The 27,950-nt window shown below is 48.5% G+C and overlaps 1 protein-coding gene across 1 annotated transcript; it reads left to right on the top strand.

Annotated features, from left to right (window-relative positions):
- The first annotated feature begins 660 nt into the window (after positions 1-660).
- ACTR5 (actin related protein 5) lies at positions 661-27,923 on the top strand. The gene is made up of 9 exons (XM_049650801.1): positions 661-1,114; positions 2,311-2,540; positions 4,659-4,828; positions 10,879-11,096; positions 11,898-12,080; positions 20,454-20,570; positions 21,521-21,660; positions 22,660-22,792; positions 27,307-27,923. The coding sequence occupies exons 1-9, from the start codon at positions 716-718 to the stop codon at positions 27,562-27,564; spliced, it is 1,848 nt and encodes a 615-aa protein (XP_049506758.1). The 5' UTR covers positions 661-715; the 3' UTR covers positions 27,565-27,923.
- The last annotated feature ends 27 nt before the right edge of the window (positions 27,924-27,950 follow it).

The raw sequence follows: 27,950 nt of genomic DNA, 5'->3' as shown, positions 1-27,950 counted from the left end.
TCTCAGTGAGAGGGCTGTGGGAGTTAGTAAATAATAAATAATTGAATTATTTAATAATGAATCTATTAAAAGAGTTCATATTGTATTACAAAAGACTACACACAGGAAAGTGCACAGATCGTAAGTGGACAGTTTGATGAATTTTCACAAACTGAAAGTGTGTACGTAGCGAGCTCCCTGGTCAAGAAATTGAACACTGTCAATACCCCCGAGTTTGTTTCCCTGACGGCTGGGCTAAGGGCTTCGTAACTCTGTGGAGGCGGAGCCAAGGGCGATTGAAGGTGAGTTACCCGGGAAATGGGGGTGTGACTAAGAGAAAAGGCGGGGCCTGAAGTAGTTTAGGGACACGTTCTGGAGGCCCGGAAGGGGCGGGGCCTGGTGGCGTTACGCATCCGGGGCGGGGCTAACTGTCCGGCGTCCCGGCTGGAGCGAAGGGGCGTGGCCAGATCGGATGTTGGGGGCGAGGTTAGGCAAAGGCGGGACTTCGAGGCCAGGATGGGCGAGGCCTAGCGATCCCAAAGGCCGCCCGGGTCGCTAGGGGCGAGTCAGGCGAAAAGACTGGCGGGGTTTCGTGAGCGGAGGAAGCTTGGGAGCAATCGTCACGCACGGGGCGGAGTCTCGTGTCGTCTGGGCGGGCATTGCGGTGAGGGGCGGGGCTTCGCGTCGTTTGGGCGGACGTTGCGGCAAGGGGCGGGCACAGCGCGCGCGCTCCAAGATGGCCGCGGCCAGTGCGGCCGGACCGGTGGCGAATGTGTTCCCGTTCCGCGATGCCCGCGCCGCGCCAGACCCAGTGCTGGAGGCCGGCCCGGAGGCACACGGGCCACTGCCAGTGCCACTGGTGCTGGACAACGGGTCGTTCCAGGCCCGCGCCGGCTGGGCATGCCCCGGGCCGGACCCGGGCCCCGAGCCGCGCCTGCAGTTCCGCGCTGTGTGCGCCCGCGGGCGTGGCGGGGCTCGGGGCGGAGCGGGCCCGCAGGTGGGCAACGCGCTTGGCAGCCTGGAGCCGCTGCGCTGGATGCTGCGCTCGCCCTTCGACCGCAACGTACCGGTCAACCTGGAGCTGCAGGAGCTGCTGCTTGACTACAGCTTCCAGCACCTGGGTGTCTCCTCACAGGTGAAGCGAGGGGGAGGTGGGTTGGGCTTGAGGGGAGGGGTGAGGTCTTGTGCCCGCGCATTTCGCTGAGAGGTCGTAGTCACTACGGTAACTCTAGCTCTCATTGTCATTTAGCCATTCCTTTCGTCTGTCGAGCAAATCTTAAGCGCCCAACGCGTTTAAGCCCTATGCTGGGCTCTTGGGAAATAGCAGTGGACTAAACAACGGTCCTTTTCTCTTGCAGCATACCTTCGGGCATAGGTGCTCATTCGTTGATGAATTCATTCATTGAGCACCTACCTACTCTGTGTCAGGCACTTTTTTCCAGGCGTTTGGAATACATCCGTGAATGTAACACAAAGTTACTTACGCTGTGGAGCTAGAATGGAAAGACATTCTAGTATGAAAAGGCAGCCAATAAACAATAGAATTAAGTAGTAGATTCTGTGGCATGATAGGAGGAGGGGGGGCGGTTCACGTCTTTTCGGATGGTCAGGGTAGGACTCAGGGAGAAGGGGATGTTCAAGCAAGGATTGAAGGAGGTGATTGAGGGAGCAAGCCATGGGAATATCTGAGGGAATAGTATTCCAAACAGAGGGCACAGCCAGTGAAAAGGCCCTGAGGGAGAGGTGTGCCCTAATCCTAAGTGAGAGCAGCCAGAGTGAGAGGAGAGTAGTAAGTGGAGAGGAAGTCACAAGTGATGAGGGGCAAATCACGCACCTTATAGGCTTTTACTCGGAGTGTAACGAGGAGCCATTGCAGGGTGTTGAGCGGAGGAGGGACATGACGTATGCTCCAGAAGGCCCGCCGTAGCTGCTGTATGAAGAATGGACTGGCATGGGTCATAGGGTAGAATCAGGAGACCAGTTAGGAGACCATTGCAGTCACCCAAGTGGGTGATGATGGTGACTAAGGTGAAGGTCAGGGGAGGGGGATGTGGCAAGAAGCAATTTGATTCTGGAGGTATTTTGAAGATCGAGCCAATATGATTTGCTGACAGTCTGGTTGGGGCTTCACTTAATAACTTTCGATTGACCGTGCTTTCATATTTTCCAAAAACAACCTCCAGTAGAGATGAGCGTTTTACGGTTGCTTCTGGCCAGGTGTTTGAAGACCGAAAGCAAATTCAGTCTTTACAGTAGGCCTTTGGTTTCTTTTATTCTTTAGGAAGAGTATTCTTTTATCAGTGGTCTGTTCTGTCTTTTCTTTCAAAGTAGGGCTGTGTCGATCATCCCATAGTTTTGACGGAAGCTGTGTGCAACCCGCTGTATTCTCGACAAATGATGTCCGAGCTTCTTTTCGAGTGCTATGGGATTCCTAAGGTTGCCTATGGAATAGACAGCCTCTTCAGCTTCTACCACAATAAGCCAAAGAACTTGATTTCCAGCGGGCTCATCATTTCATCTGGTTACCAGTGTACCCATATTTTACCCATCTTAGATGGGAGGTGAGTAGCACTTAGGGCACTGGAGAAACATTCAGGAAACATTTGTTGGGTGCCCACCTTAAAGGTGGGGTGGAAAGAACAAGTATTGTACTGGGAACTAGCCTCTGGCCTTGGCTCTGACATACTTCACTGTGTGACTTCAGGTAAGTCACTTCTCCTTCCAACCCGGAGGGAGTTGTTGTAGATGGTCTTCGAAGTCCAACTCCATAATTGTAGAATTTTACTATTTTGATTATGGCAAGATAATCACCTGCAAGTAGCAGGTACCCATAAAAAAACGTTTTGAAGAAATTATTTGAATAATTTAAATGGCCTTTCTGTTCTGGAGTCACTTTTTTATTGAGGGGTTATTTTTTTAGGGGGGGAGGTTCTGGGTTTTCAGGTCAGTCACGACCCCAGGGTTGTAGGACCAAGCCCCACATCAGGTTTCACACTGAGTGTGGGGCCTGCTTAAGATTCTTTCTCTCTCTCTCTCCCCCCCGCACCTCTCCTCCACTCATGCTCTCTCTAAAATTTAAAAAAAAAGAAAAAGGTTATTTTTTAATTTAAAGCTCTTTAATCACAGTTGGTTAGTACTTTTCAGGTACAGTGCCTGGCACATAATATAGATACTTATTAAATATTTCCAAGTTGGATAAAAGGTGAGGGTAGTTTCTCTCATTAAAAAAAAAAAAAAAAAATATATATATATATATATATATATTTTTTACTTATTTATTTTGAGGTGGAGAGAGGGGCAGAGAGAGAGGGAGAGACAAATCCAAAGCAGACTCCATGCTATCAGTGCAGAGCCTGATGTGGGGCTCGAACCCATGAACTGTGAGATCATGCCCTAAGCCGAAGTCAGACCTTAACCGACTAAACCACCCAGGTGCCCCAGTTTCTGTCATTTTTAGACCAGTTTTCATTTTATAGTTGGGCTTTCATTGTTGAAGAAGAGACTAGACCAGCATCGTGCTCTCGGGAGAAGGTTTCTTATTGCATACAGAGGGGAAGTAGGGAGCAGAGCCCTGGCTTTGGAGTTAAATGCCTGGGTTTGTGGCCCTGCTGAGAATGAGGTTATTTACCCTCTCCACTTGGCCTCTTCTTAACATGTAAAATGGGGAAAAACTAATTTTCCAGGGTTACTCTGAGGATGAAGTGAGATAAATGTAGGTGATGGCACTTCGGGAACTGTAGAAGAGTCTGAATATTTAAGTCAAAATAAATGTTGAATTTATTGAGACCTATAGTGGTAATTTCTCTTGAAGTTTCTACAAACATTTATGAAGATAGAAGTATTTATTTTACACGTTACCAAACACTCCTTGTATTTGGAATTTTTTTTTATTTTATGTAAACAGAGTGTACAGAAAAGTATTGAGAGAAAAGTGTTTTACCTGAAAGTTAAGAAACGATCACATTGGAGCCTGTCCTGTTCTATGCTGGCATCTGCTGGTGAAGCGTGATATAGCAAAAACTTTGCAATTGCGGCAAGATCCTAGTGTCCTGCTACCCTTTCTCACATTAAGAAAGAGGCTATTCTGATTTCTCTTCCCCTTCACAAGATGTGGAAGGGACCTGGTCCTTTCAGGAGGTTACAGTAAGCCAGTATGTACGTGGTTACTTAATGTGTATGCATCAGCAGAAGTGGAGTGTCCAGGGGAGGGTTCTCAAACTCTAGCCCATGTTAGACTTACCTAGAGAGCTTGTTAAATAAAATGCATACTCCCAGCCCTACCCCAAAGCAAATGAGTCCCAGGAATTGGCACGTTTAACATTTCCCCCAGCTAATTCTACCAGGACCACAGTTTGAGAAATGCATGACGAGCCACATAAGGGTCTGACTTCAGAGTACATATTCTTCCCGTTGAACCTTGTTGCCTTGTGACACCCTTGCCAGAAGTTAGATGCCACGTGTCTGGGTGTGGACTAGGAATTCCTGCACTGAGTCAGAGGCTGAATCGAGGGAACTTCAGAGTCCCTTCATCTCTAAAGTTTTCTGTTCCCCCGGCTGCTCTGTCTCTTCCTCGTTCATCTGCATTGTCACCCTCCCCCCGAACCCCCCACGAAGTGTTCCCTGTCCTTTCTCCCATGTTGCCGCAAATTTCAGTGCTCTTTTCCATTCCTTGCTTATAGGTTAGATGCTAAAAACTGCAAACGCATCAATCTGGGAGGAAGCCAAGCAGCTGGCTACCTCCAGCGTCTCCTGCAGCTGAAATACCCTGGGCATCTGGCAGCCATCACTCTCAGCCGCATGGAGGAGATCCTGCACGAGCACAGCTACGTTGCTGAAGATTATGTGGCAGGTAACGGAGACGGCCTCTGTTTGTGGCATTTATTTATTTATAATTTTGTCAAAGAGTTTTTAAAAACTGTTGATTATTTTTGAGAGTGTGTGAGCAAGCATGAGTTGGGGAGGGGCAAAAAGAGAGGGGGAGAGAATCCCAAGCAGGCTCCATGCTGTTGGTGCAGAGCCAGGTGCAGGGCTCGGACCTCGTGAACTGTGAGATCATGACCTGGTGAAATCAAGAGTCAGATGCTTAACCCACCGAGCCACCCAGGCGTCCCTGCTTGAGGCTTTTAGATATTGTCTGTGTTCAGGGTGTTCCTTAAATCGTTTCCAGGATGACTCTCTTGCTCACTTTTTACTCTCATTAGCATCCCCTTTTCCTTTTGGTATTTACTTAAACTATTCAATAAACTGGTAACTTACATCTGTAGGTTTTTTGTTTTTGTTTTTTTTTCAAAATGGTTTTGGCTATTTGAGTTCCTTTGCCTTCCCGTATCAACATTAGGATTATGGGGGTGCCTGGGTGGCTCAGTCAGTTGAGTGTCTGACTCTTGATCCCAGAGTCGTGAGTTTCAAGCCCCAAGTTGGGCTCCCGTGGAGCCTACTTTAAAAAAAAAAAAGTTAGGATTAGCTTCTTCATGTCTACAAAAATGTTCTTTTGGGATTTTGATTGAAAGTATATGAAATCTATAGATCAGGTGGGATATGAAACAACAGCATTTTTAATATAAACCTAAACATAATATTAAGTCGAGATGTAACATTAAATGTAGATTGGGGAGAAGTGACATTTTGTACGATGCTGGATCTTCTACTCCGTGAACATAGTAGGTCTTTCCATTGACCTTGGCCTTCATTGATTTCTTTCATCAGCATTTTGTAGTTTTTGACATACAGATCCTATACATGTTCGGTTAGATCTGTGTCTAAGTTTTTGCTTTTTTATTTCACTTTCCGGCGGCTCATTGTTCGTGTTTAGAAGTGCAATTAATTTTTATGTGTTGACCTTGTTAAATTTATTTATTTTTAGTCTTTTGTAGATTCCTTGGGACTTTCCACATAGTCATGTCACCTGTGAATAGGAACAGTTTTGTCTCTTCCTTTGCAATCTGTTTGCCTTTCTTTCTCTTTTTCTTATTTTACTGGCTGGACTTCCAGTACAGTGTTGAATAGGAGTGGTGATAGTGGGCATCCTTTTCTTGTTCCCAGTTCCTATTTTTGGCCTGGTGGGGGGACATAGTCTTTCACTATTAAGTATATGATGTTGGCTTGAAGTGTTTTACAGATGTCCTTTATCAAGCTGAGGATATTGCCTTCTGTTCCTAGTTTTAGTGAGCATTTTTATCATGAGTGAATTTTGAATGTTTTTTTTTTTCTGCACCAGTTGATATGATCCTATGGTGTTTCTGCTTTGGACTATTCATATGGGAGATTATAATGATTGCTTTTTGGATATTGAACTAGCATTGATTGGGGGGCGGTAGATGCCACTTGTTCATGTATATTTGTCTTTTTATATGTTTCTGGATTTGATCTGGTAATATTTTGTGGGGTTTTATGTCTATATTCATGAGGGATGTTGATCTGTAGTTTTCTTTTTTCTTGCTTTTTTTTTTTTAATGTTTATTTTTGAGAGACAGAGTGCGAGTCGGGGAGGGGGAGAGGGGGAGGGAGACACAGATTCAGAAGCAGGCTCCAGGCTCTGAGCTGTCAGCACAGAGCCCGATGCGGGGCTTGAACTCACAAACTGTGAGATCATGACCTGAGCTGAAGTTGGATGCTTAACTGACTGAGCCACCCAGGTGCCCCTAAAAAAAATTTTTTTTAATGTTTATTCTTGAGAGAGAGAGAGATAGAGCTCAAGTGGGGGAGGGGCAGAGAGCGAGGGAGACACAGAATCCCAAACAGGCTCCAGGCTCTGAGCTGTCAGCACAGAGCCCGATGAGGGGCTCGAACTCAGGAACCATGAGATCATGACATGAGCTGAAGTCAGATGTTTAACAGACTGAGCCACACAGGTGCCCCCAAGATCATTCTTCTTGTAATACAAGCATTTAATGCTGCAAAATTTCCCTTTCAGCATTGCTTTGTCTGCATTCTACAGATCTTGTTATATTTTCATTTTTACTGAGTTCAGGTATTTTCTTTCTTTTTTTTAATTTGAGAGAGAAAGGACAACTAGGGGAGAGGGGCAGAAGGAGAGAGAGACAGAGAGAGAGAGAGAGACAGAATCTTCAGGCTCCACGCTCAGTATTCGGCCCAGTGCACGGCTCGATCCCATGATGCTGGGATCTTGACCTGAGCCACAGTGAAGAGTCAGATGCTCAACTGACTGAGCCACCCAAGCACCCCGAGTTCAGATATTTTCTTATTCCCCTCAAGACTTCTTTTTATGAACCATAGATTATTTGGAAATGTATTGTTTTATTGGGAGTACATCAAAATAAAAAGCTTCTGCACAGAGAAGAAAACAATCAAAACTAAAAAGCCACCCACTGAATGGGAGAAGATATTTGCAAATGACATATCTGAAAAAGGGTTAGTATCCAAATTATATAAAGAACTGATACAAGGCAACACCCAAAGCACAAATAATCCAATTTAAAAATGGGCAGAATTTTCTTAAGTATTCAATGAAGATGAATTTTTTTTTAAGTTTATTTATTTTGAGAGAAAGAGAGTGCAAGTTGGGAGAGAGGCAGAGAGAGAGAGAGAGAGAGAGAGAGAGAGAGAGAGAGAGAATCCCAAGCAGGCTCCACACTGTCAGCATGGAGCCCAACGCAGGGCTCAATCCCACAAACATAAGATCATAACCTGAGCTGAGATCAAGAGCTGGACGCTGAACCAACCGAGCCACCCACGCGCCACGGAAGTTGAATGTGTTCTATAATGTTAATTCGAATGAATATAACTTAAAATAATTGTTTCTCAGGGTTCCTGGGTGGCTCATTTGGTTAAACATCTGACTCTTGATCTTGGCTCAGGTCATGATCTCCTGGTCGTGGGATCCAGTCACATGTGGAGTGGCTCAGCATGGAGCCTACTTAAGATTCTCTCTCTCCTTCTCCCTCTGCCCCTTCCCCCATTCACATGACTCTCTAAAATAGAAAAAAATAAAATAGTTGCTTTTCATGTTTAAGTCTCTTTTACAAAGTGAGTCATGTCTTACGTTATCCACACAGGATTCTTTAGAAGCGATTTCAGTTTGTTCATTTCTGTTAAAATGAAAAGATTTATATAATTTTTGTTTGATTTTATGTATTTGAATGAGAAGGGTGATTTGTGTAAGGTTTTTAAAATGAAGAAGAGGGCAGAAGACATGAACAGACCTTTCTCCACAAGAAGACATCCAGAGGGCCAACAGACGCATGAAAAGATGCTCAACATCACTCATCCTCGGGGAAATGCAAATCAAAACCACAGAGAGATATCACCTCATACCTGTCAGAATGGCCAAAATCAACAACACAAGAACAAGTGTTGGTGAGGATGTGGAGAGAAAGGAAGCCCCTTACACTGTTGGTGGGAATGCAAACTGGTGCAGCCACTGTGGAAAACAGTATGGAGGTTCCTCAGAAAGCTAAAAATAGAACTACCCTACGATCCAGCAGTTACACTACTAGGTATTTACCCAAAAAATAGAAAAACACTAATTCAGAGGGATACACACACCCCTGTGTTTATAGCAGCATTATTTAACAATAGCCAAATTATGGAAGCAGCCCAAATGTCCACTGATAGATGAATGGATAAAGAAGATGTGGCATACATAGAAACTTTTAGCCATAAAAGTGAATGAAATCTTGTCATTTGCAACGACATGGATGGAGCTAGAGAGTAGAATGCCGAGTGAAATAAGTCAATCAGGGAAAGACAAATATTGTGTGATTTTACTCATATGTGGAAATTAAGAAAGCAAATGAGCAAAGGGAGAAAAGAGAGGAGGGCAAACTGAGACACAGACTCTTAACTCGAGAGAACAAATTGATTGTTTCCAGAGGGGAGGGGGTGGGGGATGGGTGAAATAGGTGATGGTATGAAGGCGTGCACTTGGGCTGAGCACCGGGTGATGTATGGATGTGCTGAATCACTATATCGGACGCCTGAAACCAGTGTGACACTGTATATTAACTCTAGTAGAATTAGAATAAAAACAATCTTTAGGTTTTAGGGGTTAAGTCCAATTTGCTATTTTAAAAAATAGTTGATGTGGAAAGTGGAAAGTAAAAAAAACCAAAAAACAAATGTGTTGTTATGTATCCAAGTATTTGGAGATATTCCTGTTATATTTTTGCGATTTATTTCTGTATTAGTTTCATTATGGTCAAATATCAGGTGAGCTCGTGAAGGTTTGTTTCATGGCCCAGGCACGGTCTCTTTGGGGATTGTCCCATTCATGCTTGGAAAGAACATGAACTCTGCTGTTGGGCAGAGTATTCTGTGACGTCGCTTGGGCACGCTAGTTCGTGGTGCTGCTCAGCTCTTCGGTGTCCCTGTTCCTTTTCCATCCACTAGCTCTGTTGAGTATTAAGAGTTTCGAAGTCTCAAGGGATGATTTGTAGATTTTTTTATTTCTCCTTTCATTTCTGTCAGTTTATGCTTTCAAGTATCTAAAGCACTTTGGTTAGGTACATATTTAGGTTTCTTACATCATCTTGACAAATTTACCTTTTATCATTATACAGTATCTTTTTTTATGCCTTGCAGTTTTCTTGGCTTTGAAGTCTGCTTGGACATTAATATAGCCACTCCAACTTTCTTTTGATGCGTGCTTGCATGGAATTGCCTTCCCATCGTTTAGTCTACTTATACCATTATACCCAAAGTGAGTTCAGTAGCTGTCTTTTTAAAATCTGTTATGTCAGTCTCTATCTTTTAATTAGTATGTTAAGACCTTTTTTTTTTTTTTTTTTAATTTTTTGAGAGAGCCTGTGTGCTCACCCACACTTGGGAGAGGGACTTAGAAGGGGGGAGGGAATCCCAAGCAGGCTCCACACTGAGTGTGGACGCAGAACTTGATCTCATGACCTGAGATGGGGGCCCGAGCCCAAGTCAAGAGTCAGACACTTTTACTGACTAAGCCACCCAGGCACCCCAAGATCATTTAAAATTAATTCTATGTTGAATTTAGTTGTACCATTTTATTACTTGTTTTCTGGTGTTCCTTCTCTTTGTTGTTCCTGTTTCTTTCTCCTGCCCTCTTTTGGGTTAGAGTATTTAAAACTTTTTTTGGTACTGGCATTTTAATTTATCCGTTGTGTTTTTACCGTATCGTTCTATGTAGTTTTTTAATGGTTGCCCTGGGATTACAGTAGATAGACTTTTCATGGTGTTCTTAGAATCTGTGTTTTGCGACTTCAGGTGGAATGTGGAAATGTTAGCACCCCAGAGGCCCCTTTAGCCTTCCTCTTTTATGTTGGGTTGTCCTATGGATCACATCTACACACAAGGGAAACCCAGCGGACCTGTGATGGTTTTTTACTTGGAATTGTCAAACATAACTTTAAAGAACTCAGGAGGAGGCTAGCCTATCATGTTGAACCAGATTTTTGTCCTTTCTATTGCTCTTCCTTCATTCCCAATGTTCTGAATTTCCTTCTGGTGTCATTTCTGTCTGGCGAACTGTATTCGACAGTTCTTTTTTTTTTTTTTTTTTTTTTAATGTGTATTTATTTTTGAGACAGACACAGAGTGTGAGTGCAGGACGGGGAGTGTCAGAGAGAGAGGGAGACACAGGATCCCAAGCAGGCTCCAGGCTCTGAGCTGTCAGCACAGAGCCCAACATGGGGCTCGAACTCACCAACTGCAAGATCATGACCTGAGCCAAAGTCAGCCACTTAACCGACTGAGCCACCCAGGCTCCCCCTTTACTCGACAGTTCTTTGAGAAGGATCAGTGGGCCTTATGTTCAGGTGTTACAGCTGCATTTTGTTGACCGGGTGGATTCAGAAATTGGGTGGATTGTGCCTTCTCCATCTTCCCCGGATCCAGAACCCTGGTATCGCCTTTCTGATTTCTCTGCTAATACTGTTTCCATTTCATAACTTCAAAATGATTTCTCCGAAGAACTGCAGAAATGGCGGTGCCCTGATTATTACGAAAACAACGTCCACAAGATGCAGCTCCCGTTTTCCAGCAAGCTCCTGGGCAGCACTCTGAGCTCCGAGGAGAAGCAGGAACGGCGGCAGCAGCAGCTGCGGCGCCTGCAGGAGCTCAATGCCCGCCGGCGGGAGGAGAAGCTACAGCTGGACCAGGAGCGGCTGGACAGACTGCTCTGCGTGCAGGTGCTGGCGGGTCCCGCGAGGGGCTCCGGTGTAGGCTCAGCATGGGGGGCCTGTACCCGGTACACAGCAGCAGGTGTCTCTGGACTTGGCCTCACTCATTTACTTTGGCCTTATAATCTTTGTTTCATAACTTCTTTTTAAAGTTTATTTATTTTTTGGAGAGAGAGAGAGCGTGTGAATGTGCAGGCGAGTTGGGGAGGGACAGAGAGAAAGGGAGACTGAGAATCCCAAGCGGGCTCCACGCTGTCAGCACGGGGCCCAATGCGGGGCTTGAACTCATGAACCTGCAACATCATGACCTGAAACCAGGAGTCGGATGCTTAACTGACTGGGCCAACCAGGCATCCTGTTTTACAACTTTTTGATTGAAACGTAGCACACATACTACAAAGTGCACAAGTCTTAATTAAGCATGTGTATATAGCTCGATGGATTTTCACAACGTGGAACACACCATGTGTCTGCCATCCAGAGCACCTCCAGCATGCCCCCTCTTAGCCAGTTACCTTCCCACCCCACTCAAAAGGTAACATTTCTGACCTCTGTCACCATAGATTAGTTTTTCCGAATCAGGTGGTGCTGAGGCCCTGACGCGGTGCAGCCTAGAGACAGCTGGGGAGGAGGGTGGGGTGTGGAGCTCCGGTGGGAGGTGAGATTTTGTGGAGGCGCAGGCTCCGAGTGTTCTGGGAGCCCCCTCCTGCTGTAGTTTCTCTCTGTTCGGCTTCTAAGCTGCTTCTCTCTCCTTCCTGTTTGTGAGCGCACTGACGTCTTTGAAGTGAATTGTGACCGCTCTGGTTTCAGGAACTTCTAGAGGATGGCCAGATGGATCAGTTTCACAAGGCTCTGATAGAGCTGAACATGGACTCCCCAGAAGAGCTGCAGTCCTACATACAGAAGCTCAGCTCGGCCGTGGAGCAGGCTAAGCAGAAAATCCTTCAAGCAGAAGTCACCCTCGAGGTGGATGTGGTGGACAGCAAGCCAGAGGTACCAAGGGCCTTGGGAGGAGGGTCCCGTAGGGTCGTTTAGAGAGGACAGCCCTTCCTGGGGACGGGAGGAGTGTCTTGAGGAGGCTGGCATAAAGAGGTGTGACCAGACTTGGGAAAGCGATGTGGGGAGTGCCGTCTGTGGGGACATGCGTGCCGACTGAAGTTCTGACCTGAGAGATTTCACCCTGTGGGCCTCTGGCCCCCTGGGCAGGAGAACTCTGCATGTAGGGTAGGAAGAGCCTTCGCGGACTGGTCGTGTGGGGCCCTCTTGAACCTGAACCTTCTCCTCCGATGGTTATTTGCAGTCCCTTCCACTTTTTTCTGATGTTTACTTAAATATATTGTGGTTGATACTTCACTTACTTCCTTTCTGTCTTGACGCCCCCTACTGTCGGAGATCGTGCTTCGTAATAGTTGATGGATTTTTTACAGCAACTGGTAGACGTGCTCAATAAGGTATCTGTGGGTTGATTTAAGATCAGCCTTTTATTACTAAAACTGAATAAGCCATTTGATCTCTGTCTTACCCTTTCTGTGTCCCTGCCAGTGGACTCTTAGTGTTGAGGTGGCCTAAGGTCAGGTGGCAAAGCTGAGATGGGGCCCTGGGTGCTGCACAGTAGCACCGAAATCAGTAGCTGGTTGCCTGTCTTTAGAACTGGAGGAGAGTAGGGGCGCCTGGGTGGCTCAGTTGGTTAAGCGTCCAACTTGGGCTCAGGTCATGATCTCGCGGTTTGTGAGTTCGAGCCCCACGTCGGGCTCTGTGCTGCCAGCTCACAGCCTGGAGTCTGCTTCAGATTCTATGTTTCCTTCTCTCTCTGTCCCTCTCCCACTCACACTCTGTCTCTCTCTCCTTCAAAAATAAATGTTAAAAAAAATTTTTTTAAAGAAAAAAAAAACTGGAGGAGAGTGTTAATAAGTGTGTGCATTGTTCCTGAATCTGTCAGCTCTAGAGTTCTAAAACAAAGGACTTGTTCATTGCCTTGTGGCACTTCTGGACCAGGATTAACCAGGCTAGCTTGGTGGGTTTTGTTTTAGTTTTAATATTTATTTATTTTTGAGAGAGAAAGAGAAAGGGAGAGAGAACAAGCAGGGGAGGGGCAGAGAGAGAGGGAGACATAGAATCCAAAGCAGGCTCCAGGCTCCGAGGGTCAGCACAGAGGCCAACATGGGGCCTGAACTCATGAACTGTGAGCTCATGACCTGAGCCGAAGTCAGGCTTAACTGACTGAGCCACTTGGGTGCCCTGGTGGTTTTTGTTTTTAAATCAACTTTCTTTAAATTCTAAAACCTATACTTTTAGAAATGGAAAAATCCAGTTTGGTGCAGGGTGGTGTGGTTACTTGCCAGTGACTTGGGAGCTGTCTTTGGCTCAGTGGGGAGCCTGTTCTTGAGATTCCAGCTCTCAGCTGGAGCCTCACTCACATCCTTGCTGCGCTCAGCCTCCAGCGCCAGCTCTCCCACAGCTGAGACTCCCGGAGGCCAGCAGCTGGCCAGGGCATGTGTATCAGATAGAGCAGACCCCACGTCAACCTTCCTAGACATGGTTCCCTGGATGGCTGAGGTCCTAGTCTGGCATGGCGTCCCAGGTCAGCCTCACAGCACCCATTGGGGCCTTCCTAGTTCCCCTCTCTGAGAGTTTTCTGGTTGTGCTTCAGATCTCAGCTATTTACTGGGATCCAGACCCGTGTTGCCTTTGTTGTTTATTCACCCATATTCAGTTTTTGTCATGCCTGACAGGACATCAGCATCTTTATACCACAGATGTGTTGCTGAGCCACTGGCAGGTGGGCAAGGGATTTCAAATTTAAAATGAAAAGCCTGGGTGGTTCAATCCGTTAAGCGTCTGACTTCAGCTCAGGTCATGATCTCACGGTTTGTGAGTTTGTGAGTTTGAGCCCCATGTTGGGTTCTGTCCTAACAGCTGGGAGCCTGGAGCCTGCTTTGGATTCTGTGTCTCTCTTTCTGTCCGCCCCTCCCCTGCTCGTGCTGTCTGTCTGTCAAAAATAAAAAACACACGTTAAAAAAAAAAAAAAAAATTATAAGATGAAAAGCCCAAATGACTGTAAAATGTGATTCCTGAGCAGTTGGAGACCTAGTTTTTCCTTCTGTTTGTTGATTTTTCTGCATTTGTTACATGCTGTGATTCAGCCCCTCTTTCATGCATTTAGCAGGTATTAATTAAGTCCCTACTTTGTTCTGTGCTCTGGGGATATGTATTCTCGCTCTCTCTGGGCTTGGGGAGATTTTGAGATGTTGGACTTTAGTTTCTCTGTATACAACAAATTTGATGAGTTGATCTGTACCCAAAGCTATGAGGGTCAGTCAGCATTTATTGAAGGTGATCGTTAGTGATTAGGGTCGATTACATAACTTTCGTGGGATATATGTCCCATGTGACCGCATCACTGGCTGGCTGGTTCTCAAAAAGTATTTGTAGTGTTTTCCAACCATGTAATTCTTTTAGAATGGAGAGAATGGATTTATGTGGAATCAGAGCTCATATTGAAATGCCATCCAAGCAGTCATGCCGTATTGGATTAATTCAGCAAAATTTTTAACTTACAGTGTTTTCTAAAATCCATTTGTCCCCACAGACCAGTCCATTCCAGCCCTTGCTGTTCTGCAGATATTCTGATGAGGGTGTTGTAAAGGAGTAGGCTTTGTCAGCATTCCTAATGAAGTATTTGAAGTAGAGGATGTTGGCTTTCCGTCAGGAGGGGGAGCACAGTTCTAGAGCACATCGCTTGTTGGAGAGCACAATGAGCTTAATATAGAAGGTTCTCTTGCCTGATTAGCCAAGATGAGAGCTGGCCCCTGCTTGTTCTTATGCCACGCAATCAAGACTGTTCCAGGGAACATGCTGCATCTTCTGTGATGTGCTTTGGCAAACTGTCGTTCAGTTCAGTTCCAAAAGAATGCCTGTTTGTGTTCCTGAACGCCACACAATACGTGTGGAGATCCTGGCAAACCCTAGAGGGAGAGAAGCCAGCCACGGTAGAGAAATCTGTTCTCTGTTGGAGGCCCGTCGTCCGCTCTGAAATTACTAGCTTTGTTTCTCCGTGAATCGTATGAATTTGGATAAGTAAAATATCTTCGTATCGTTTTATTTTTTTAATTATTTATCTTTGAGAGAACACAAGCGAGGGAGGGGCAGACGGAGGATCTGAAGCGGGCTCTGTGCTCCCGGCTGACAGCAGCGAGCCTGATGTGGGGCTCAAACCCACGGAACGTGAGATCATGGCCTGAGCTGAAGTCGGATGCTCGACCAGCTGAGCCACCCAGGTGCCCCTCTTTTTATCATTTTTAGCGAAGCTTAGAAGTTATCTTTAAGGTAGCATGCTTTTGAATGTAGCTAGGTGAAGGTGGATGATGATATTTTTGCTGTAGCTGAAGAAGCCTTTTGAAACTCGAACATTTTATAATCCTCTGTTCCAGGAAGATTTGAGGGTATCTCCCAGGCGCTCACCGCTCAGTGGTAGGCATGGTATGCCAGGGACTAGCGATGCAGATGCACGGTTCTTGCATTCTTGGGTACCTAAAAAAATAGGGCTATCGAATCACACTTAGTTGACTGTAATAAAGCTTATCTGGTGTGCTGGCAGATGGTGTGGGAATTTAGGTGAAGTTTTTTTTGTTTTGTTTTGTTTTTTAAATATTTACTTGTTTATTTTGAGAGAGAGAGGGAGAGAGAGAGAGAGAATCCCAGGCAGGCAGCGTGCTGTCAGCACAGAGTCCAGTGTGGAGCTTGATCTCATGAACGGTGAGATCATGACCTGAGCCGAAATCAAGAGTCCGACACTTAACCAACTGAGCCACCCAGGTGCCCCTGATGAAGTTTTAAGAAAGTCTAGGGATATTTGAGCTGAGGCCTGGAAGATGATATGATTTCAGTAGGTAGCAGATGAGGAGGGAAGGACATTATAGACGGAGACAGTTCGATGCCAGGAAGCACGCGTGCAAGGGAGCCCGGTAGGTCTGGTGAGCGGTGGGGGGAGGACCGGAGGGGAGTGGGGGGGGGGGGGCAGCCTACAGAGGTCCTTATCAGTCCGCCTGGGTATTATCCTTCCGACAGAGCCTTCGGAGGATGTCCGGCAAGGAGCTAATACAAGGAGACTTGGTGTTAGGAAGATAACTGCTGGCAGTTAGGATGATGGGTTTGGAGAGAGGGGAGGCTGGAGGCGGGAAGCAGGGTAGAAATGTGTGTGGTAATCTGGGAGAAAGCTCATGGGGGGTGGGAGAGTAGCCATGGGTATGGCGGGTGCGGGAGACACTTCACAGGTAGCGTCTGGGTACCTGGGGGGCTCAGTCGGTTAAGCGTCCGATTCTTGATTTCGGCTCAGGTCGTGATCTCATGGGTTCATGAGATCGAGCCCCACGTCAGGCTCTGTGCTGCCAGCATGGAGCCTGCTTGAGATTCTCTCTCCCTCTTTTTCTGCCCCTCCCCGCTCACGCATGCACGTGCGTGCTCTCTCTCTCTCTCTCTCAAAATAAATAAACGTAAAAAGGTAGCATCCAGGGATCTTGGTGCCATGTAGGGGCAGTGGTGACAGGAGTGGCAGTTGCTGATAATAGAACGTGTGACGTGTGCCAGACCATGAGCACTTCTGCAGGTGTGGTCTTGATGAATCTTTGCGGTTGGGTAAGTACTATCGTATTTCCAGCTGACAGATGAGGCAGCTGGGGCGCAGGGGTGGAGGAGTCTGCCCGAGGCTGTGCAGCCGGAGGTAGTGCCGCCCATCTTCAGACCCAAGCAGTCCGGTTGCACGTTCACTCTGGCCACACAGAGGCCATCCTGAAAGGCGGTGGGTGGAGGCAGCCTTGGGGTCGAGCACCTTGTCTTTAAAGTCTCAGTGGGACTTCAGGTGGAACTTGCCAGGATCCAGCCACGGAAGGACCTGGAATCGCATGGGGAGTGAGAGAAGAAGGATGCCCGGGTCCACTGCTTAGGGGCCCTGGGGTGGAGGAAAAGCTGGGGGAAGAGACTGATCAAGAGCAGTTAGAAGAGAGCAGCAGGGGGGGACGGGAGACATGTAAGGCGGTGGGTGGTAGGCTCCACCTGGGAGGGCGCAGGAGCGTGAAAGGGCCAGGGAAGAGGTGAAGGGGTGGGATGGAGGTAGGCGGGCAGTGGGCTTTCTGAAGTGCAGGAGGCCGTCTGCCGAGGACCTCGAGTAGTGGCCAGAGGGGCCGAGGAGAAGTGCTGGGAGAGGCTGAAGACCCTGCCCCGGGGGAGGCGCAGGGAGGCTCAAGAGGACGACAGGCCCGGCCGTGGCGGCCTGCGGCCTTCTCACTCCTGCCCACCGGGAGCGCATTCCCCTCACCTGCCGTCGTGTGGAAAACCACTCCACACTTAGCAGCGTGAAATGATGACCATTGTGTTGTGCTTCCAAGTTTGACGGGTCAGGGGTCCAGAGAGAGTGTAGCAGGGATCTCCGCTCCGTGACGCCCACCTGGGGCCTCCGCTGCGAAGGCTTGGATAGCTGGGGACTGGGACCCCAGAGGGTTTTTCACGTCACTGGCACCTGGGCTAGGGATGTGCTGTGTCAGCGGGAGGGTGGACCTGAGCACCTACACGTGGCCTGAACGTGTGCCTTGGGCTTTTCAGCATGGCAGCTGGCTTCCAGGAGGGAGCTCCCCAAGGGAGAGCAGCCAGAGCGCGAACGTTTCAAGAGGTCAAGGGGAAGGAGGCTGTGTGGCCTTTTATGACATCACATTGGAATGCACGTGACACCGCTTCCACCATACTGTGTTGGTTGGAGCCTCACGGGTCCCTAATAAGATTCAAGGGGAGGAAATAGAACCCACCTCTTCATGGGGAGTGTCGAAGTCCCATTAAGGAAGAGCATGTGGGATGGAAAATACTGTGAGCGTCTTCGGGAAGTACAGTCTACCCCGGAGCAGAAGTGCAAAGAGCACCGGGTGGTGACCTTTAGGCTTCTAGAGTGGCCGCTGGAGCAGCAGAGCGGATAGAGTAGGGGTGGGGGTGGCAGTTGTGATCGGGCTCCGGGTGGGTGGAGGGAGGTGTGCGTGCACAGGGGAGCTCGTCACCGGGAGGTCAGAGAGGTCAGAGGAGTGGAGGTTGGGATGGAGAAGAGGACGACGGAGGTGTGGGGAGTAGAGCGGGAGGTAGGTGAGAGCTCCCTGGAGCTCATTCACTCGTCATTTGGGGGCCGGGGTCCATAGGTTTTGCCTGTAGTTATTTTAAATCCACAGGTGCCATCTGTGTGTCTCCAGCCTGTTATAACAGTTATTTAAGGGGCCAAAGTGAGTGTCTGGCTAAAAGAGAAGGACGAACTAACTGTTCTCTTCTCGGCCCACCGCTGCCCTAGGGTCGTGCCCTGCTTACAGAGGAGGACGAGGCCTCAGACTGCGCCGCTGTGACCTTAAGTAAATCTTTGCCATTCAGAGCGGGATCCATGTGATCTCAAAGCCTCATCTCTTTTCTGCAACAGGCCACTGCTCCTGGTGGCTCATCATCCACAAGCCACCCAGTGAGAGGGAATTTTCACGATCTGTATCTGACCCTCTCTTGGGACCCCTGAGCTTAGTGCCGAGCCGGAACAGGCACAGGCGCTCCCGGGGTTGGGGCTCCTTTCTGGAAGATGAGAGTCTTGCAGATTCGAGACCGCAGACCTGCGGGGGGAGCGTTCCTTCACACACGCTCTGCGGCCCCCACTGGGGCGGAGAAGCCTGTCTGTCATTCACTCTGCTGGCCTTGCTGCTGCATGTAAAATCCTGGGTTCTCATTCATTCACCGTGACCTCAGGTAGATGTTTTCCGTACTCCGCGAGCCCGGCTGTCCTGTCACACTCAGATTCATGATGTATGGAATTTCAGCTGGAGGCAGAGTGAGGACTTTGGAGTGAGCCATCTGTCTTAGGCCAAGTTTCCCCCACTTCCTAGTGTCACGTGATCCTGGGCAAGTCATTTCACCTGCTGAGCCCGTTTCCCCACCCGGGAAGGGTAGTAGTCCTCTCTTGAGGGGGATCGTGCAAGGAGCAGGTTCCCTGCTCCCGGATTGGATGCAGTATTCGGATGGCTCTTGCCTCCTTCACTGAGGGTGAGGTGCTTAGATTCTTGCCTCCCAGCCCACCCTCTTTCCTCCTTAAATCACCTATTTCCAAACCAGTCCCTCTCTTCCTGTTCTCTAATCTCAAGGGAAGAAGTGTCCTCGTCCTTTCCAAGGTTTACCCTCCCCTTAAATATGGTAGAATCGTCTATATTGAATAGAACTTAGGATTCATTGTACCTCGTTCTAGAAGCTGTATATGCACGTGACTGTTCTGGTATGTGTTTGCTGGATGAGTGTTGAAGAGCATTGTTTAAGAGTGAATTTGGATGCTAGTGTACCTTTGAGTATATGTGGCCGTGTTCTAAAGAAGTATGTGTAAGTGTTGTGAGTTATGTTGCTAGTTTACATACGTTGGGGTATGTCCAAGGGTGAGGATAGGCTCGCAGGACACTTACTCAACGCAGGGACCTCCCCTCAGGCATGCCAGGCGGTCAGTATTGAGTCAGCTTGCACCCTCCCAAGACACCTTGTGAGACAGTCCTTTCTATAGCAGCTGTCACTGTTAGAACCCTTTTTCAAGGAAGGCGACACAGCATTTTTTCCTGTAACTTCTCCCCCTTGAGTCCAGAGGTAAAACTCCTCTGCCTTTCACGTGGCAGAACCACAGATGGCTAGAGATGTCATCTAGAACCGCACTACCGCTGCCCAGCTTCCTTGTCCAGGTCCAAGTTACGGTGGGCCCTGAACCTTCTATTGGGAGCGGTGCCAGCGTGCGTAGGCTCCACCCAGGTTCCCTGTGGCTGAAGAGGAAAGCCTGTTGTGTGGGGCGCCACAGTTCCGAAGCTGTCACCTCGGGGGCTCTTAGTCACGTCTCCAGCCCAGTGGACTGGCTGTTAAGGGACTGGCTGTTAAGCCCATTAGTGTTGGCAGTTGTATTTATTAAGCATATAAGAGATTTATTTAATTTTGCTGATATCTGGGCCACTTTGTGGGACGCCAGCTCTTGCACCCTGGCCCCCCGAACTGTGCGTGTGGTGTGTGCCTGCCCTCCCCCGGGTCCTGTTTGAGCAGCCCCACCGCAGGGCTTCAGAGAGAAGGTGGGGTCGGGGGGCTGTTGAGGTTTGTGTGAGGTAGGGGACAGGAGCAAAGCCTGTTCCTGGCTTTTTAGGGTTTTAATCCTTGTGTTCACTTGTTTTCCTCTTTTTTTTTTTTTTTTTTTTAACAGTCTAGAAAATTTTCATCGTTTTTATATCAACTTTTAGGACATGGAGCGAAACACCAATTCTTGTCCGTGACGGTGAACTGGTAGAGTGAAGGCCTGAAGTTACAGGTGCTGTTTCGTCCTGTTTGTTCTGTCCTTAGACCCCTGACCTGGAGCAGCTCGAGCCGACTCTGGAAGACGTGGAAAGCATCAATGATTTTGAACCCTTGTTTTCAGAGGAAACCCCTGAGGTGGAGAAGCCAGTCGCCACTGTCCAGGTTGGGCTCCGATAACCTGCACCATGTTTCTGCTTTGAAACTGTTGACATAAATGACCAGTCTGGTCTAGTCTGCTTGTTTAGGAATGTTTAAAAAAAAAAATTCCTGTTGTATTTTCTAGGAAGGCGGGAGGTGGGGGTACTAATGCTTACAACTTCTGCAGTCAAAACTTTTCCTGCTGGTTAATGGGGTTCCCGCACTAAGATCTGTGAACCTGTGGGAAACAGTCTGCTTGGCAGAAACATTTAGGCAAGTAATTGAGAAGTTTAGACTTAAAGACTAGCTTTAGTGGTTTCATTTATTTTATTTTTTTTTAAAGTCTATTTATTTTGAGAGAGAGAGAGAGTGAGCATGAGTAGGGGAGGGGCAGAGAGAGGGGCGGAGAGAGAGAGAGAGAGAGAGAGAGAGAGAGAGAGAGAGAGAGAGAGAATCCCCAGCAGGCCCTGCGCTGTTAGCACAGAGCCTGACACAGGGCTCGAGCTCACGAACCTCGAGATCATGACCTGAGCCGAAACCAAGGGTCAGACGCTTAACCACTTAAAGACTGAGTCATCCAGGTGCCCTATGGTTTCATATACATTTAAGCCAGTGTCATTGTGCTTAATCCTCATTTGGGCCTACGTTTCTGTCATTGCAATGGCAACCAGACAGACTGACCCGAGTCTGAGGCTCACCTGGGAGGAAACTTCCCGCTGCTGCTCTTCTTGAGGTCTCTTTTCTTGCAACGCAGGGACCATTTCATGATGCAAAGTTGTAGGTATTTGTGATTCAGAAGTGGAAGAAAGGTAGAAAATGGAATTAGTGTATCAGGAGAGCTGGGGAGAGGTTGTTCTGGCACGAACAAAGGACAGAAGCTATGTTGGAATAAGAAGTGCGGTTTGAGGGAACTGGCAACTGGAATGTTTGTCACTGTGGCCTAAAAATATCTTCTAAACCTTGGGTTTTTAAAGCCCGTGTTTAACTTGGCAGCCTATCATCAGCTGTTTGTTGGGACAGAAAGAATTCGGGCTCCAGAAATTATCTTCCAGCCGTCTCTCATCGGGGAAGAGCAGGCGGGGGTCGCAGAGACCCTTCAGTACATCCTGGACAGGTGAGGCTGGTCCTTCTTTGCCTTAGATTTACCAGAACCGTTTCCTTGGATTTTGCACTGAATGATAGAGGAGATGGGTCGGGCATTTGAAAATGTGCCTCATGTCCTCCTTTTCATTGACTTGCTGTGCTCAGATGGTATTCTTTCTCTCTCCTCAGCCTCGGCACAGAGGAAGGACTCTGTAATTCTTTTCTGAACATGTAAATGCTCAGTTGATTTGAGGAGCTTTAAGAAATTCTTTTATGTTTCAGCAACAATAACATATGTGCGTTGGTTTTCGTATAAACTTTGACGTTATTGAAGATGAGCGATTTTTAAGTGCCCTAAATATGTGCAGAGCCTATAAAAGTTTTTTCCTCCTTGCAGACATTGTATTTAAGAGTTTGCAGTTCTGTAAAATGCTCCTCCCATCCCATTTCTACAGGTGTTTTCCTGCAGTGCGAGTTTTCATAGTTCAAGCTGGACAAGCCGAGAGCATGATTTGTAGTACTCTGGCCGCCTTGGTTGAAACAGGGTGAAAACTGTCACCTGTCAAGGAAGGAAACTATTGCAGCCACTTTGTTGGAGTGGCTTTAAGCTTTGTCGTAACGAGAAAGTGCTCGAACATGTATAAGATGAAGCTATTATATTTTTTATTTTTTTTTTAAATAAGCACATAGGTAGAAAGATGGGCTTTTTGGGGTGATGGAACTATTCTGTATCTTGTGATAGTTACTAGGATGTATAGATTTATCAGACCTCATCAAAACGTTTGTAAATCAGTCCTCCGTAAAGTCACTTTTTAAAAAACGTGTCAAGGCACAAAACTTCTAATCCTGCTAAGGAAATGAATTCTATAAAGTTGTAAGTGAAAAATGCCAGGTGTTTTTTTTTTTTTTTTAAACACTTTCTGTGCAGATGTTTTCTTTTTTGTGCCAAGGGTTTATATTTCTACATCTGCATTCTCCCCTGAGCTTCAAGTTGGTAGGAGTATACCGGAAGGAACTGTCTCTCTCCTAGGTACTCCAAGGACGTTCAGGACATGCTGGTTCAGAACGTTTTCCTCACCGGTGGGAACATGATGTACCCTGGGATGAAAGGTAGAATCGAGAAGGAGCTGTTGGAGATGAGGCCCTTTCAGTCTTCTTTTAAGGTACTGGTTGTTTATGTAACCGGCTGTTTCGTAAATAGCATTAGTGTTTTCTGATAGCAGAAGTAATAAACAGTAGTTTAGAGGAGGAAAATTACTTTCTAATTCCATCATCCACAAATATCCACTGTTAACATTTTTGTGGCTTTCCTTCTGGTCTTTGATATACGTTGAATTGTTAAAGCAGAATGGGAATCATGTTTTTAATATTTCTCTCTCTTTTTTTTTTTTAACTGAAAAAAGACATACAATCTAATAAAATTCAGAGAATACAGTCAGTACCCACTAAGAATAGTCATTCTCTTCACCCATCCCTTATTCTACAGGCAAAGCTTCTCTTTCACAGATTCTCTATACTTGAGGGTAACCTGTCTTGTAACCTACATTTCTTTAACCCACCATGAGTGTTTCCTGATGTCATTCTTCCAAAGTACTATTATTTAAAATTTTTATTCTATGGTGTGGATGTCCCATAACGTATCTAGTGAATCTCTGATCATTGAGAAACATGGTCTGAGCCCCCATCGAGGACCAGGCACCTTGCAGATGCCCGACAGGTCCTAGACACGGCCCTTAGCTGCAAGGAACTTGCTACCAGAGGGACAGCAGCTGACTAAATAGGCCATGATAGCCCAGAACATGATGGACGTTCAGGCTTGGGCACCAGTCAGTCTTGGAGGTCAGGAAAGGCTCCATGGAAATGAGTTCTTCCTAGGATGAGGAGGTGTTTTCCATATAGACACTGGAGAGGGGTGGGATGGAGGGAACATTGCAGACCGGGATCAGCATGAGCCAAGGCTCAGGGGCCCGAGGCCGGCTGAGGGCGTAAGCTGCAGCTGAGCGTGGCTGGAGCATTGGGCTGCTAAAGAGGAGTGGAGAGGGGTGTGGTGGAGAGCCATGCAGAGCCCACGCGTCCTGCTGAGAGGCTGGCCTTGGTCCCCTGTGCTGCATGATGTATTACACAGTCACGGCGTGGGTTTTGGGCTTTGGTCCCTACTCCATCATCTCCATTACTGAATTTTGCCACGCCTTTGTTTTCTCCCTGGTACAAAGAGGTAATCCTATCTCCGGTTTGCAGGATTCAGTGTGCTGGTGCAGTTCAAGTGCTCAGCATAGGGCCTGCACAAAACGAACACTCAGACCTTAACTGTTGTAGGGGGCAGCGGGGTAGGGGAGGGCTCCCTGGGATCATTCCAGGTTCCATGATCGGCTAGGGCTTACAGGAACCCACATATAATCATACTCCTGGCTATGACTGGAAAGGAAACAAAGCAAAATCAGTAAGGAGAAAAGGTGCACGGGGGGAAGTGCAGGGGAACGAACGCAGGTGCGAGCTCCCAGAGTCCTCACCCGGTGAAGTCACACAGGGCACACTGGATTCTCCCCAGCAACGAGCTGTGACAACTCACGTGGAATGTCACCAACCAGTGAAGTTTGAGAGAGACTCAGTGTCCAAGGTTTTCACCGGGGGCTGATCGTGTAGGCACCCCCGCCGGGCACGTACCCAAATTCCAGACTCACAGAAGGAAGCAGGTGTTCAGCATAAAGCACATTCAGACATCGGGAGCACTGAGCTGCTTTCACGAGTCTCCTGAAATCCAGGTCCCCGGGTGCCAGCCAGGGGCGGCCTCGTGAGCAGTCAGGCCTGTGGGTCCACTTTCCTGCATAGCTGTTGTTACTGTTAGGCCACATGGGACCGAGAAGGAGTCTAAGCATGGGAATTGTTTCCTTCGGTTTGAATTTAGGAAGATACTTTTGACTGTTGTGGAAAATGGGAGAATCAGGAGAAATATCGGAAGCAGGGGAACAGTTAGGCAGCAGCTCCTGGGCTTTACGGTGGAGTCCTCACTCCTCACCACAGTCTGCAGTGTCTCCTGTGATCTGACCTTGAATCACTCTCCCTGCCACCCTCTACTTTGTTCCCCAGTAAGCCATGTTTTCTTGCCTCAGGGCATTTGCACTTGCTCAGTCCCTTTGCCTGGAACGCTCTTTCCATCTCGGTCCAGTGTCCCACGGCTGGCTTACATGTCACTTCCTCCAGAAGCCTTCCCTGTCCTTAACTGTACGCCTTACTAGGCCCGCCTGCATTAGGGAAGAACGGACTGTCCTGTGAACTGTCGTGTGCCAGGCCTTGGCTCGGTGTCATTGGTAGTTGTGCCAGAAACATGCAGCAGGCATCAGGAGAGAGCAGGGGGACGTTGATGTGGCAGAGGTGAGGGGGGTGAGCTGAGTAACAGGCCAGATTTGGGGACAGAAGGGTGGGACCCAAGACAACCCCCAGGTTCTGAGTTGGGTAGCTGATGGGATACAGATGACCTCCGCTGGACTGGGGAATGGGAGAGGGAGAGCAGGCCAGAGGGTGGATAAGGAGTTCCACTCCTGCGGCGGGTAGAGTGGAGTTTCCGGGGGAATGTCCAGGAAACAGTGATTCCTAGCCAGCTGCCTAGTGCTCGAGAGAGCGGCGGGAGGGTGGACGCAGAGCCCCTAGCGTAACCGTGTCTTTAGAGGGCACTGTTGGGAGGCTGGGTGATGTCCATGGTTAGGCCTTACATGACACCAGCATTTAAGGGCCTCGGAAGGGTGGGGGTGCCCAGACCGTGGGGGTAATGGCGCAGAGGGTGGGTGTGGGTGTGCGCCAGTGGCCGTGACTTGTGATGACAGAACTGAGCACACGTCGTATTACTGGATTTTTAAGCTCTATGTCTTGATCTTCGTGAAAGCCTTTCCCGTGAATTACTCTGTGAACATTCGTTGTAGGAATGCTGCCAGGGCTCCCTTCCAGCTGTCCGTCAGCTGGTTCGGTCTCCTGTGGCACAACCCCATCTTCCGTCTCTTCCTCCTGTCCTGCTCCTTTGCAGCTGCTGATGTAACAAGTGTGCGTCATGTCAGAACTACCCCTGATCTTCAGAATTTAGGTTATGTATTCAGCAGTGGCTCAAACATGAACCATTTAAGACCCTAAATGTGTACTTTTGCATACTTTAAGTTTCTTTTGGTTCTTTCTCCTCCCTCCTTGTCCCTCCTCCTCCCTCCTCGTCCCTCCCCGTCCCTCCTCCTCCCTCCTCCTCCCTCCCCTTCCCTCCTCCTCCCTCCCCTTCCCTCCTCCTCCCTCCCCTCCTCCTCCCTCTTCCCCCCTCTTCCCTTCTTTTCCCTTCTCTTCCCTTCTCTTCCTTCCTCCTCCCTTCTTTCTCTCTCCTTCCTCCCTCTTTCCTCCCTCTTTCCTCCCTCCTCCTTTCTTCTTTTGAGAGAGAGAGAAAGAGTGTGTAAAAGGAGGGGAGGGGGAGAGTGAGGGAGTCTTAATTAGGCTCCGTGTCCATCGCCAGGCCCGACCTCACGACCCTGAGATTATGACCTGAGCTTAAATCAAGAGTCGGATGCTTAACTGACAGAGCCATCCGGGCGCCCCAGTTTTTTCTTATTTAACAGCAAAACATTTTAAATCCAACTGTAGTAGTGTTTTAAAAGTTACATGAACTTTTAAACGTGTATGATTTTAACTAAAAAAAGAGAATGTCGATGGCTTATTTTGTGACCTGTATTTTTTTTTTTTTTAACTTCTTAAATTACCTGCTGTGTCAGTAGCTACACGTTCGAAGCCTCTTTTGTATGGCTGTTTCGTATTCCATTGTTATATGCGTATCTGACTGCTTTTTCACTGGTAATAACAAAAGCCACCGGTTGTCACTACTCAGCCGGTGCCAGGAGTGTCCCCCTGCTAGTGCTCTCGTCTCTCAGTGAGTTTCTGGCCAGAGCGCAGGGTCCTTGTTACCCGCGTTTATTCGCGGTCTCTTATCGCAAGTCCCTCCCACGGCAGCCCCGTCCGTCAGCCTCCTGACTTTGGTGTTTATGTGCTTCATCCGCCTCCACCTGTGCCCGCCGATCGCACGCCGTGTCACCTGCCTGTTACTTCAGAAAGTTCTGAACCCACCATCCCAACCCCAGGCTCCTGGGTTGGGGGAGGGAGGGGGGAAGGAGGCGGGAAATCAGGTAGAGACTCCGGGAAGCTGGAAGCCCGATTCGAGCTACAGAGGCTGTTCCCCACTCTGGTCGGGTCAGCCTCGTCGAGGGGCTGCCATGGGGCCGCTGACCTCAGCCTCGCTGTGACACTAGGCCGCGGAAAGAGCACTGGCCGCGTCCTGGAGAACGCGCCAGGTGCTGCTCTTCGGTCTCCGCTCCTGAGGCTTGTCTGCCGCCGAGGCTAGAGCCGCCTCGCATCAGCCTCCGCTGCCCTCCGCTTGTGGACAGCTCGGGAGCAGGGGCGGGGCAGCTGGGCCCTCTCTGACCCAGCGCGGGCCTGGCGTTTGTAAAATAGCTGCCGACCGCTGATGGAGGTCGAGTCTGGTGTGCCCTGCGCTCCTGTGTGCTCTCTCGGAACGTCCACGGCGTCTCGGCTCGGCCGTGTTTGGAGGGTGGGGGCCGTCCCGCGCGTGTGTCCGGGGATGCCACGGAGGGGGCTGCAGCCGCGCCTGTGCACCCTCACTCCTCAAGCCCTCTGCTGAGCGCTGTTTGTGTTTCAGGTTCAGCTTGCCTCCAACCCGGTGCTGGACGCTTGGTACGGCGCTCGGGACTGGGCCTTGGATCACCTGGATGATGACGAGGTCTGGATCACCAGGAAGGAGTATGAAGAGAAGGGAGGAGAGTACCTCAAGGAGCACTGCGCGTCCAACATCTATGTCCCCATCCGCCTGCCCAAGCAGGCCTCACGCTTCTCAGACGCGCAGGCTCCCGGCAAAGGCTCGGGGGCCAGTGGAGGCGGCGCTGGCGAACAGGCGTAGCAGGGGCCCTCTGGGACCCGGGGCCGTGTCGGCCGGCATGACGGACGGTGGCTGTGCCAACTGTTGTCCACTCTGAGCCCTCTGGTAGCGCTGGGGTGCGAGCACTGGGGAGAGCAGTGAAGGGACCCTGGGAGTTACTCTTGGAATTGCATTCACTTGGGGCTCCTGCAACGAAGAGACTTTATGTGACCTTCTGGTGTCTTCGCTGAACCACGGATGAGCTGTGGCATCGGCTTTCCGCAGCAGTAAATGAAGACGGGTGGAGGACAGGGATGTACAAAATGTAAAAATTGTGTTTCTTCATTTCAAAAACATCTTTTTTAAAGAAAATCCCTAAAAAAAAAATCCTTTAAAATTTATACTATCAGTGTAGACGTTTTTCTGAC

The sequence above is a fragment of the Panthera uncia genome (assembly GCF_023721935.1).
Source record: "Panthera uncia isolate 11264 chromosome A3 unlocalized genomic scaffold, Puncia_PCG_1.0 HiC_scaffold_11, whole genome shotgun sequence".
Lineage (NCBI taxonomy): Eukaryota > Metazoa > Chordata > Mammalia > Carnivora > Felidae > Panthera > Panthera uncia.
The sequence above is the reverse complement of the archived record's forward strand: the minus strand, read 5'-3'. Positions and strand labels throughout refer to the sequence as shown.